The following is a 12548-nucleotide window of genomic DNA, read 5'->3' on the forward strand; positions in this document are numbered from 1 at the left end:
ACAAATGTGAGACCCGTTAGGTTGTAAGCAGCGAGGTTTAGTCGTAAAGATCTTCCTTAGGTCAGCACATACACATTCCTTCCTCCATGTGCCTGTTTAGAGGAGACTGATGCCCCAGGCGTGGCGTAACGTGGCATTTCTAAGGTAAGTCAGGAAATAGGAGTTTTCACCACTCAATCTCTGGGCAGAGAAGTCAGTCAGCCTTCCCTTCCCTGATAGTGACGGCACCTGGAATGAATTTGGAGCCTGGGGGATGGGGAAGGGTGGAGACTATGAGTTTGGTACCAGGTGTTTTTCCTAAATACCAAGATGTCGGGTGCTGGGTCAGCGTGAGTCAGAGCAGGAAAGGGCTGGGGCCGATGGTTCTAGTTTTCATTCCCGGCTGCCCCGCTTACTGGCTGTGTGACTGTGGAGATGCCACTTACCCTCTCTGAGCCTCGTCTGAAAAGAGGGTCACAGTGCCTGGTCCAGGGTGTTTTTATGAGTGTTCCATGAGCTATTGCAGATACAGAGCTTAGCATGACCCTCCCACTCACCCTCCCCCCTACACCTCCCAGGGATCCTGGAGTTCTTTCACCACCAGTTGAAGGACATCATCGAATATGCAGAGCTCAAGACCGACGTGTTCCAGAGCCTGAGGGAGGTGGGCAATGCCATCCTGTTCTGCTTGCTTATCGAGCAAGCTCTGGTGAGTCCTGAACCCCAAGGAATTGGCGTGTCTCCAGGCTGGAAGGGTTCCCCCGCCCCAACAGATGCCCGAGGCCCCTCCAGCGCATCCCACCTGGGAGCCCTGCCGCTCAGCTGTGTGCTCTTCCAGGGCGGGCACGCGCTCCTCTCCACTCCATTCAGACCTCTCTGACACCCAGATCCTGGGAGAAGCCGGTCCTGGAGTCGGTGGGGCCTGGCCTTCCCCCTCCCGCCCCCGCCCCCCTTCCTCTTGCAGCAGGGCCTCGAAGTCTGTCAGAGCCTGGGTTTCCATTCGCTCGTCAGACATAAGATAACTCCTGACCATCACAGGCCAGGCCCCGCGCTGGGGGATGCAGCGCAGTGTCCTGGGTGGCGGAGAGGAGACCTGCCCTGAAGAGTGTCTACACGGAAACGATGTGTTTACTGTCAGAACAAGTGCTGTGGGGGCGATTGCCAGGTCTGGAGGGTACACAAAACCTGGTGTGGTCTTGAGGGCGGGGGAGGACCTCCCTGAGGAAGGGACCTGAAAACTGATCAGGAATTGGCCTCGTGGAGAATCAGGGACCGCTGTTCCAAGCTGAGGGGAGAGCACAGAGTGCTTACTTCATTTGTTGTCATGGAAGACAGGGATTCTAACCCTGCAAGGCAGTTTAGTGGCTGAAAGGAGGTAAGACATGAAAGTGAAAGTTGCTCAGTCGTGTCCAACTCTTTGCAACTTATAGTCCATGGAACTCTCCAGGCCAGAATACTGGAGTGGGTAGCCTTTCCCTTCTCCAGGGGATCTTCCCAATGCAGGGATCAAACCCAGGTCTCCTGCATTGCAGGCGGATTCTTTACCAACTGAGCCACAAGGGAAGCCCCAAGACATGTAAAGTAAGAGCTAAATAATTGGTTTGAATTATGCTAATGGGCAAAAACATGAGTCCCTGTGCTTCTGCATCTTGGGGCCATATAGAATTTGTTCACAGCTTACTCATGGAGGCTGTGTTCTCCACACCCTCCCAGCGCTTTCCACTCGGCTCTGGTCCTGTAAGGCGTCCACAGGTGGGCCTGGCCCTCTAGGCACAGGGTAAAGGGCAGAGCCAGCGCTGTGGAAGGAAAGGCATGGTCCTCAGGACGCAGCAGGAACACCTTTCAGCATCCATTCCTGCCGTCCTCTGTCCACACACACATTCAGCAGAAAGGTATTGAGAACCTGCTCATTGCTGGGTGCATCCCTAAGTGGCAGGTCAGTGGCCGTGAATAAGACGGACAAATAATTACCATTTTTATTCCAGAGAGGGTGACGATGGAATCAGTAAACAACCAGAGACATGAGTGCAGATGGTAGGTGCTGTGAAAAAATAAACTTGGAAACAGAATAGCTCGAGAGTCGCAGGTGCTGGGAAGCACGTGCTGTTTTTGGACAGGATGAGGTCTCTGAGAAATGCTGAGAACCCCGGAGTGAGCTGGTGTGAAGAAGCAAAGTGGATCAAGTTGAGGCTGAGGTGGGAGAGGCCGGGGCCTCAGTCCTGGGCCGGGGGGGGGGGCGCCTCGGGAAGCCTTGGGATGCGGTGAGTAATTGGTGGGGGGTGGATTCTGATTTATTATTTTAAAGGCCCTTTCACTGTTTGGAGAAGAAGCAGCCAGAAGGTGAGCGAGGGGCTAGGCTATTTGCAGTTGTCCAGTTTGGCAGGGTCGTCTTGGAGGCACAGAAAGAGGGGCAGAAGGAGAAGGAATTTGGAAGGAGGTGAAGTGAAGGTAGAGGCGGCAAGGAAACAGTGAGAGCACGAACTCAGAACGAGAGCCCGAGAGGGTTCCTCCTCTGGACGTGTGAGCTGCGGCGAGCCGGCCCTGTCCATATCTTGGTGCCTCATCTCTGCAGCTAGGGATCTGGATCAGCTCTTCTCTCAGACCCTTCCCTCCTGACAGTCTCTGAAACACAGTCTATTTCGTGGGGAGTAATAGCCTGTCTGTTCCCCTCGAAATGGACTAAGTGTTCCTCTTCATGGTAACAGGTTTTTAAACATGGCTCAGCGGGCCTGGTTGCTATGGCAACATAGCCGTCAGGAGTCACAAGGATAAGACACACAGGAGAACCCACTCAAGGCCTCGGGAAGATGAGGAGACGTGCAGGTGGGGGAGCGCAGGTCCCTGAGGCCCCAGTTCCCGGTGTCTCTCGTGAGCACTGTTCTGCATGAGGAGCATCAGTTAACGTCCCCCTTACAGACCCCCAAGAGGCAGACTGTGGACCGGGCCATGAGGACAGGAAATCCTGTCTCAGGCATCCCTGCCTGCATGGTCAGTTGCAGATACCGCTGCGGCCAACAGAAACTCACATCAAAGGCCTTCAGAGCTGAGAGAGACCCCAGCAGTTTATATGGCCCAAGCTCTTCTATGCATAATTAGGAAAGGAGAATCAGAGAGGGTGCAACTCACCTGAAGTCACACAGCACATCAGTAGCAGAGGTGAAAGAACAGAAGCGTGGGTTTCCAGTACTGATGGTCGTCCTTAGGGGAATGTGAGTGGGGAGGAGACATAGCAACAATCAGGGCTTGGGGCTTCCCTGGTGGTCCAGTGGTTAGGACCCTTCGCGCTTCCCCTTTGAGGACACAGACTCAACCCCTAGTGGGAACTAAGATCCCATGAGCTGCATGGGAAGCTGTGAGCTCTGCTTTCTACTTAGACAGCTGGAGAAATCCCCAAGATAAGACAGTGCTTTCTGAGATTAGAATGAGACAGGAGCTTTTGGGAACTTTTTAATTTATGAAGCCAGAATAAATATTTAAATGACATATTGATTATTCTTATTAAATAGGAGGACTAACAGGAAAAAAAGAAAGGAGGAGAAAGGGAGGAAGGAGATTATATATGTCTGTAGAGGAAAAGCATTTAAACTGGAATGTCCGTCCAGTGGAGAACTGTGTAACAGTCAAAAAGGATAAAGCATGAAGGTGTCTTTGCGCACACAATATAGAAAATAGTGAAAGACATAATAATGAGTAGAAAGAAAGTGAGTTCCATGATAAGACATACATTGTGCCGTACAAGCAAAATAAACAAACAAAGCCCACAAAATAACCCTGCCTTGGGGGGAAAAATCTGGGAAAACCATCCTAAATAGTTCAGTCATTTTTCTCAAGGTATTAGGGAGCTAGGATTAGAGGTCAACAGAGACATTTGCTGTATCCGGAATGCTAAATTTTTTATAAGAAATATACATTCCTGTATTATCATTGACTAAAAGTTAATTTAAAAGATACAAGTAGTATATCATAGTTTCAGGAAAACTGGAAGTATACAGAGAAGTATAAGATGAGAAGCCTTTTGCCCACTGGTCTCTTGTATTCTTCTAATAGCTTTACAGAGTTTTGTCCTGTTGTGGGGTCTATATCTGTATATATGTATAAATACCTCCTCTTGCTCTGTGACTTGCCTTTTTAAAACAGATTATTAATATATCATTGATTTGTAGATGGATGGAATATAAATTGAAAAGATTGATCTCCTGGACAAAGATATGTATTCTGTAAGTTCGGTGCTTATAAAATATTAAGGATGCAGTAGCAGAAGAGAAATGCATACACCCGTGGGGTGGGTTCTTGTTTGGTCAGTTGGTGTTTTTAATGAAGGTCTAATAAGCATGCTGGCTCAAACGGTAAATAATCTGCCTGCAATGCAGGAGACCTGAGTTCGATCCCCGGGTTATGAAGATCCCTTGGAAGAGGGAATGGCACCCCACTCCAGTATTCTTGCCTGGAGAATTCCATGGACAGGAGAGCCTGGCAGGCTACAGTCCATGGGATCGCAAAGAGTCAGATACGACTGAGCGATCTTCACAAGGCACAACAAGCATAGAGTAATTCAGTTGACCCTAGAACAGCACTGGGGCTAGAGGTGCCTACCCTCTCTGCAGCCGAAAAGTCATGTGTAGCTTTGCAGTCAGCCCTTTGTATCTGCTGTTCCATATCCACGGTTCCAATCTGTAGATTCAACCAACCATGGGTTATAGTACTGTGGTATTTACAATTGAAAAGTATCTGTGAATAAGTGGGCCCATGCTCTTCAAACCCATGTGTTCAAAGGTCATTTGTGTATAGAGTATGCAATATTCTCACTGCATAAACTAGTTGGATCATCCATTTTACTGTGGATGGATGTTTTGATTGCTTACTGTTTGATATCACTATTAATAAAGATACCATGAATGTTATTATATATTTCTTTTGGCAGATGTATGCTCTCATTTTTAATTATTAATTCTAAATGAATAATTATTAGTTTTATTAAATTGTTACTCTAGCATATACCTCTTTTTTCTTTTTATAAGACCATTTTTTATTTTATTTAGTTATCTACTTTTTTTGGCCATGCAGCACAGTATGCCGGAACTCAGTTACCCAACCAGGGATCAAACCTGTGCCCCCTGAATTGAAAGTGCAGAGTCTTAACCACTGGACTGCCAGGGAAGTCCCCTGTGGTCTCATTTTTATTGGGTAAATACCTAGCACCACGTGGAATAGCTGGATCGATGTGGAGACATTATGTTTAGCTTCAGTGGATACTGCCAAAAAGCTATACAAGGTAGTTGTACCATTTTACTCTGTTCAGCAATGTGTGAGAGTTTTAATTTCTTCACATCCTCATGAACAGTTGGATCGTCTGTCTTTTCAGTTACAGGCATTGGTGGATGTGTTGTGATATCTCACTATGGTTTTGATTTCCCTGATGACTAAGGATGCTGAACTCTCTCCATATGGTATTCCCATTTGGACAGTCTCTCATGAAATGTTGTTGAGTATTTTTGCCTATTTTATTACTGAGTTATCTTTTCCTGTTGATTTGTAGCCGTGATTTATATACTGTCTGCGAGTGTGTTAGTCACTCAACCATGTCCAACTCTTTGCAACCCCATGGACTATAGCCTGCCAGGCTTCTCTGTCCATGGGATTCTCCAAGCAAGAATACTGGAGTGGGTTGCCATTTCCCTCTCCAATATACTGTAGATACATGTATTACAAATATATTTCTGGGGCATGCCTTTCGATGAACAAAAGTTCTTAAGCTTTATTGTATTTCGTGTCTACATTTTCCTCTGTGGTTGATGCTCTTGTGACTTGTTTAAAGAGATCTCCCCTATTCTTAAATCATGAAGATAAGTTCTCTTCTGAGAGTTTTAGAGTTTAGCCTCTCCAGGCTCAATAGACCTTTATGTCTATTATTCACCTGGAATGGATGTTCGTGTTAAGTGGGAGGTAGAAAGCCAACTTCATTTCTTTCCCAGTTGCCTCAGCACCACTGATTGAAAAGCCCTCTTTCTCCCTGGTCTGCAGAGGTACTTCTGTGTCTGTCATTTATCAAGTGTCCACACAGGGCTGGTCATGGGAGGCTTTTAATGAATACTCGAATCAAATCTGAAATGAACCATATTTGTTAGGTATCTATTTATAAACCTATTGTGTTTTTAAAGGAAATTCTATCACTAGTGACTAGTATCGCCTCTACTATCTTTTACTCTGAGAAATCACAAGGGAAATATTCCACAAAGCGAACTTTTGGTACAAATTTTGTGATGTTTTCAAGCCATCAGCCCATTGCTTGCTATGCCCGTGCACACCAGGAGAGGGCCCTGTTCGTTCACGGGAGCGAGGGAGGCCTGCATCCCTGCAGAGGAGGCAGCCCTTCTGTTTGCCTTTTGCTGCCGGACCTCCCGTCCAGGACTTGAGAGTGTTCCCTGCCTTAGGCCCTGTTGTTTATTTATTTTCTCATCCTAATAACTAAGTGAGCCATAGTCATACTGGTCAGTCATGAGAGCGTTACTTATCTTTACAGGAATTGAGGACTGTTAAGCCCCAAACTCATAGATCTGAAGACGGGTCAGAGGTGCTGGTCAGAGGTGCGAGAGTCGTCAGGGGCCATCAGGGCAGGTGTCTTGACCTCAGCTGACCTCTGACCTTGACCACTGACATCGAGGGCCAGATAGTCCATAGTTGGGGCTACCTCCTGTGTGTGGCAAGTTTCTGGGCCACATCCCTGGGCTGTGCCTGCTACATGCCAGGAGCACTTCCCCAGTTGTGACAACCGAAAATGTCTTCATCTACTGCCTAATATTCCTTTGGAGGACAAACCCTCCCCCTTGTTGAGAACCGTTGATCTGATGCAATCCTAGTTCCACAGTTTGCAGATAGGACACCAAGGCCCTAAGAAGGAGATAACCTTCTCAGAGCTACAGCTACTCAGCTAGTGCAGGAGTTAAGACAAGAACCCAAGACCCTCATAGGTCAAGTACTCAAGGCCAGAGAGCTGCTCTGCTGAGCTTTGCAAATTGCTGTGTTGGCTTTTGCTTTTATTTTTGTTTTAGTTCCAGCTCCATGTCTAACCCCTCTATTTCCTGCTTCCACTGTGTAGTCCATTTTCTTTAATTTTGCTTTTCTCACTGCATAACTGAAATCAGTTCATTGCTAGAAAACAGAGAGGTTCAGAAAGAAGAAAACAAAAATCATAGTGCCACACCAAGATAACTGTTGTTCACATTTCAGTGTGTTCACATTCCAGCATGTTAATTTTCCATATATATATATATATATATATATATATTTTTTTTTTTTTTACTTTGTTTAGTTATAAAAATAATAGTCACCAAGCTGAAAAGAGAGGTTACCTCTTTGGGGTGTGATGCAGGCAGGAACAGGAGATAGGAGTTCTCTATACTGTACATTTATTGTTTGAATTCAGTGTAATAAGATTTATTGTTTTTCTTCCTTAAAAGGAAATACACCCATGCTTAAAAAATATACATGGTCCTGATGCATGGGAAATCAGAAGCAACCCCCCACCACCACCACCCGACTCAGACTCTTACTCCATATTCCCACCTCTACTTGATCCACTTATTTTGCCCCTCATCCTGAAAAAAGACACCCCCAGCTACACAGGACATGGATTGTGTCCCTACATCCAGGCACCATCAAGTGGCTCCCCTCCGCCTGAGTGTGTGAGAGTTTCTTCCAGCCCAGACCCTGAACCCAGTGGCTTTCTTGATGTGCCAGGATTTGTGGGAAGAAAAGCAGAATCTTTGCAGGTAGGCCCCCGGCTGAAAGCTCCACATGTGACTGTAATGTGCAGCCAGGGAGGAGAGCCCCTGTTCTAGAGGTTGTCTTCTCAACTAGCATTGCCAGACAGTAGTCATTGACATGTTATCATGATTCTTGCCATATGTGCGGACCCCTGCTCCTGTTATTTATGTAATAATTGTATCTGAAATAACTTTTTACCTTGAACTTCTTTTAAAAGGAAACTTCATATCATTTCCATTTAAAAAAAACCATTCTCTCTCGCTGTCATTAGAAAGCAACCAAAATACTAAATCCAATCAAAACAAAAGATGGTGACATAATTCCAGTTGCTGCCTGCCTGGGCCCTGAGTGAGGCCTGAACATTTTCTCTGTTAAAAACAGACATTAGCAAACGTTACAGAAGTGGGAAGACCTACTGCTTCCAGATGGAGACCTCGTCATTGAAGTTGTCAGAAAGATTAACAGGAAACTGAAAAGGAAAAAGACATTCTCACTGTGACTCCCTGTTATGAAATTCCACTGCCCTGGACCCCCTCCTTTCCTACCCTTTAGAAAATGCCAACCTTGGGAGATGTTGACATGCATTTGTGAGAAAGGAAAAGCTGCTTTCTGGGTCAGTTTCTTGGTCATAGATCTTTCCTAGTTGACCAGACATGATTCTAATCTAGAATAATAATAATTCATTTTCCCCTTGATGATTCAGGGACTGGGGAAAGGGGTGGAGGGTGAGACATAGTAATACAGAGTATTTTCATTATTCAAGTAAGGCATAGCCTAGTAGGGAAAGACCACCCCCGCACACACGCATAATCAGATAAAGCTAAGTTACTGATTTATTCAGCCAGGGCTACAGAGAGCTCCTGGAAGTGATGGAGCGGGAGCAGATGGAACAAACCTCAAGTGAGCTCTCCACTGCACCTGGAGTCCCCAGTGAGGAGCTGGAAGCTGCAGCTCATACTTTGCATATAAAGGAGGGCCATGGTGGATGTGGGAAGCCTCATTTCATGACTGTTCCACAGGCCCTGTATCCTTGGGGCTTAACATCAGTTCGCAGGAAGTACTGACACTGACATCTATATGCATCCTTATAAGGGAATGTTTAGACGGCTGGGCCCTCCGGTCAGGCCCTGTCCTGCCACCCACAGCCCGCGGGAAAGCCAGAGCCGGGATTCCTGTGGGGTGCTCCACCTCAAGTTTTCCACACCCACTTGACAAAGACAAAACAAAAATGTATTCGTGTTATTGTCTTTGTTGTCTCAAGACTCAGAATGTTATTTAAGAAAATACTGTTTTGAGAATAGTTTGATGCTTCCCCTTAGGAAATCAACTAAAACGGGTACATAGTTTTTCACCCAGAAGCAGAGCCTAAAGGTAGAATCTAATGCTGTTCTACATGAATCTGACACATGTAGGATCACACGTTTTTTAAAAATACGTGTCCTGAATCTTTATGATATCTGTTAACCAAGAGATATCAAGTTCCCAGTTAGCCTCCTAGAGTGAGTGAGTTGGGAACATGAAGCTTTGTTGTATTTCATGGAAGCCTCTCGTAGTTCATCAATTTTAAATTAAGTAAATAGAAAAGGAAAATACTAAGACTGAAAGCAAAATAAAATACTTATCCCTTGAATTTTTATGTGGGTTTCTTTCAGTAAAGTATTTTTGCATGCTGACTCCAGAAACCTCTTAATTTTTACTTGCTCTATTAACAGAGAGCACTTTTACAGTAGCTCTTGATTCTTACTAATCATCTAACGACTGCTTCTCTTAGAAGTGTAATACATTAGTGGCTGTCTTAAGCAATAGGAATAATAAGCATTGGTGTGGCACTTGGCAAGTGTAACCCCTCCCAGGGAGGACCCTATGCAGAAGCAGGAGCGCGGAGCAGTTCCCAAACAAGAGAATCATTAGGGTACTTTTTGATAGAGCAAGGCTTTCCCTGGTGGCTCAGATGGTAAGAATCTGCCTGCAATGCAGGAGACTTGAGTTCAATCCCTGGGTTGGGAAGATCCCCTGGAAAAGGGAATACCCACTCCAGTATTCTTGCCTGGAGAATTCCATGGACGGAGGAGCTAACAGGCTACATACAGTTCATGAGGTCGGAAAGAGACAGACACAACTGAGCAACTTTCATTTTTCACTTGGTAGAGCAAGTGCTTCATCTTTACACTTTAGAAAACTCATCATGATTAGATCCTGGACCCCCCAAAAAATGCTGTAAAAAGACTCCTTAAGAACAGTCAGGAAATGTTAGTATGTTATATGATATCAAGAATTTTTGATGGTGGTGATCACATTACTGAGGTTACATGGGAGGATGTCCTTTTTAGGAATTGTGTGCTAAAGTATTTAAGAATGATTGGTGCAGTGGCTTCAGCTCGCTTTCAGATGATTCAGTAAATCAGAGAGTCAAAGCAGATATGGTAAAATGTTCACTAGGACTCTACATCAAGAGTATAGGGATGTTCATAGTTCTTTGAGATGTTTTGTATTTAATATATCTGACATTTTTCATAGCCCAAACTTGAGGGCTGTGTGAAGGAAACTGTATCATAGAATCTGGAAAGTTAAGAAAAAGGATCATTGAGCAGACAAGGTCATGAGGATAAGAAGGAAGAAAAGTTATAAGGGGTTTTTTGTTGTTGTTGGTTTTTAGCTACTTCTGCTAATTGGTGAGATTTATTCTTGGTAACATAAGCCCCAGAGCTATTTCTGACCTCATTTTTTAAATTTATTGAGGCATCAGCTAGTGCCAAACTCGGCCACGACTCTCACGCTGCACATCTGTTTGATTTGTGAGCAGGAAAGGGCAGTTCACTACCATAGAAAGCCGAAGCTGGCCCATGTGAATTAGGAGGAGGCCACTCAGGCTTGTGAGCGCCGCTGGGAGCACACCCAGAACACCACTGGCGGCTGCCCTGCCCCCAGGGTCCATGACGGCGAGACCCTCCCTCTGCTTCTGGGTCTTGGAGAGAAAAGAAAACAGTAGCACCTTTTCCCTATGCTCAACTTAGGAGACGTGTTTCTGTGCAGCTTCTTTGATGGTTTCTCTGCCTTTCCGTTCTTGCTCTGTGGGCAGTTTGCTAGTAGCTAAAGCATCAGGGAGATAAAAAGACAGAGCGGATCTGCCCATGTAGCAGCGCAAAGATTTCCATACCATTGTTAACCAGATCATGCTACTCTCCAGCTTCAAACTGACAGGTAGCTTCTCGTTACTGAAGTCTCTATTTTTAATTTATCAAATATAGTTGACTTATAATGTTTTGTTGATCTCTGCTGTCATTGGTACTAAAAATTCGAAGTCCCGACTTTGGCCTTCAAAGTCCCGATAATGGCCCAGATTATTCAGCCGTACCTTTTCCTTCAACCCCATCTTTCATTGCCACTCTCTCCCTGGCTACCAACCTGACCCTTGAAGGTCAGGCTAGAGATGAGAAGTCTGAAGTTCCCCAAAGACCTGCATCAGGACCAAGACTGACTCTTACTGTCCTTGGCTTCTACTCTAATGCTTGGTGACATTTACCCCTTGGCATTTATAATTCAGGGACAACCAGTGCACCCCCAAAACAAAGCATCTCTTCTACTTTCTGTCACAGTGTCTGAAATTCTCCTATTAGGGGCCTACTTTGTTGATTTGAAGTGTTCTTTGATCTTTAGAAGCCAGCTAAAATACGAAGTCCACTGAGACTGTTTGGGAGATAGATAGTGCTGTGAAAGTCAGTTCTTCGATGGGTGTTCACTTGCCAGGTAATTCTGAGGAGTAGGAAGATCACTCAGGAAAGGGAACAAAAGTGGAACAAAAAGACCTCCTCCAGGCAGAAACAAAAGCAAACCAAAGAGAAAGATTGAAGCAGAAACTCACAGAAACTCTGTACTGTGCTTGGTGAGATGTTGAGAGTATACACTAAGTGATGAAAAGAGTTTACAGAAGACTGCTATTTTATATTCCATTCTTATTTTAAGATATATGCTTAAATCAGAGAAGGCAATGGCACCCCACTCCAGTACTCTTGCCTGGAAACTCCCATGGACGGAGGAGCCTGGTGGGCTGCAGTCCATGGAGTCGCTAAGAGTCGGACGTGACTGAGTGACTTCACTTTCACTTTTCACTTTCATGCATTGGAGAAGGAAATGGCAATCCACTCCAGTGTTCTTGCTTGGAGAATCCCAGGGACGGGGGAGTCTGGTGGGCTGCCGTCTATGGGGTCGCGCAGAGTCGGACACGACTGAAGCGACTTAACAGCAGCATACGCTTGAATGTTTTATGCATGGTAAACCCTGGCTGGACAGACCCTAGCAGGTTATTAATGATGACCCCCTACATGATGAGGTTATAAATTTTCTTTTTATAAAAAAAGTGTATCTGCAATTTCTATTTTTTCAAAAATAACCAAAAAGAAAGGGGTAGAGTGACAATTTTAGAAACATATCTAATGTTCTACACAGCGACTGTATCTAACAGTAGTGTATTGTATACTTGAAAGCTGCTGAGAGAGTACATCTTAAGTATTCACAACAATAAGAACCAAAATGGAAATTGTGTGAGGTGAAGAAAGCGTCAACTAACCTTATTGTGGCAATCATTTTGCAATATATATGTGTATCAATTATTGTGTCATACACCTTAAACTTACACAATGTAGTATGTCAATTATATCTCAGTGTATCTGGGGAAAAAAACTCTGTACGCTAAATTAATAGTTTTTCAAAGGATAACCTTTTCCTAGAGGCTGAATTAAATATTGGGTGCATTTCCAGAAGAAAATGACAAATGTCCAATCAAATAGCACATGGAAAGTGATTAA

The 12548-nt window shown here is 44.9% G+C and overlaps 1 protein-coding gene across 3 annotated transcripts in view; it reads left to right on the forward strand.

The window, feature by feature from the left end:
- Positions 1-12548, forward strand: part of CYFIP2 (cytoplasmic FMR1 interacting protein 2) — a 132561-nt gene that overhangs the window by 94652 nt on the left and 25361 nt on the right. For all 3 annotated transcript variants that reach the window (XM_065918993.1, XM_065918994.1, XM_065918995.1), the window contains one exon: positions 558-688. In XM_065918993.1, coding sequence (XP_065775065.1) covers positions 558-688 — 131 coding nt within the window. The remainder of the gene's footprint in view (positions 1-557; positions 689-12548) is intronic.

Source organism: Muntiacus reevesi, chromosome 1, assembly GCF_963930625.1.
Source record: "Muntiacus reevesi chromosome 1, mMunRee1.1, whole genome shotgun sequence".
NCBI classification, from domain to species: Eukaryota; Metazoa; Chordata; class Mammalia; order Artiodactyla; family Cervidae; genus Muntiacus; species Muntiacus reevesi.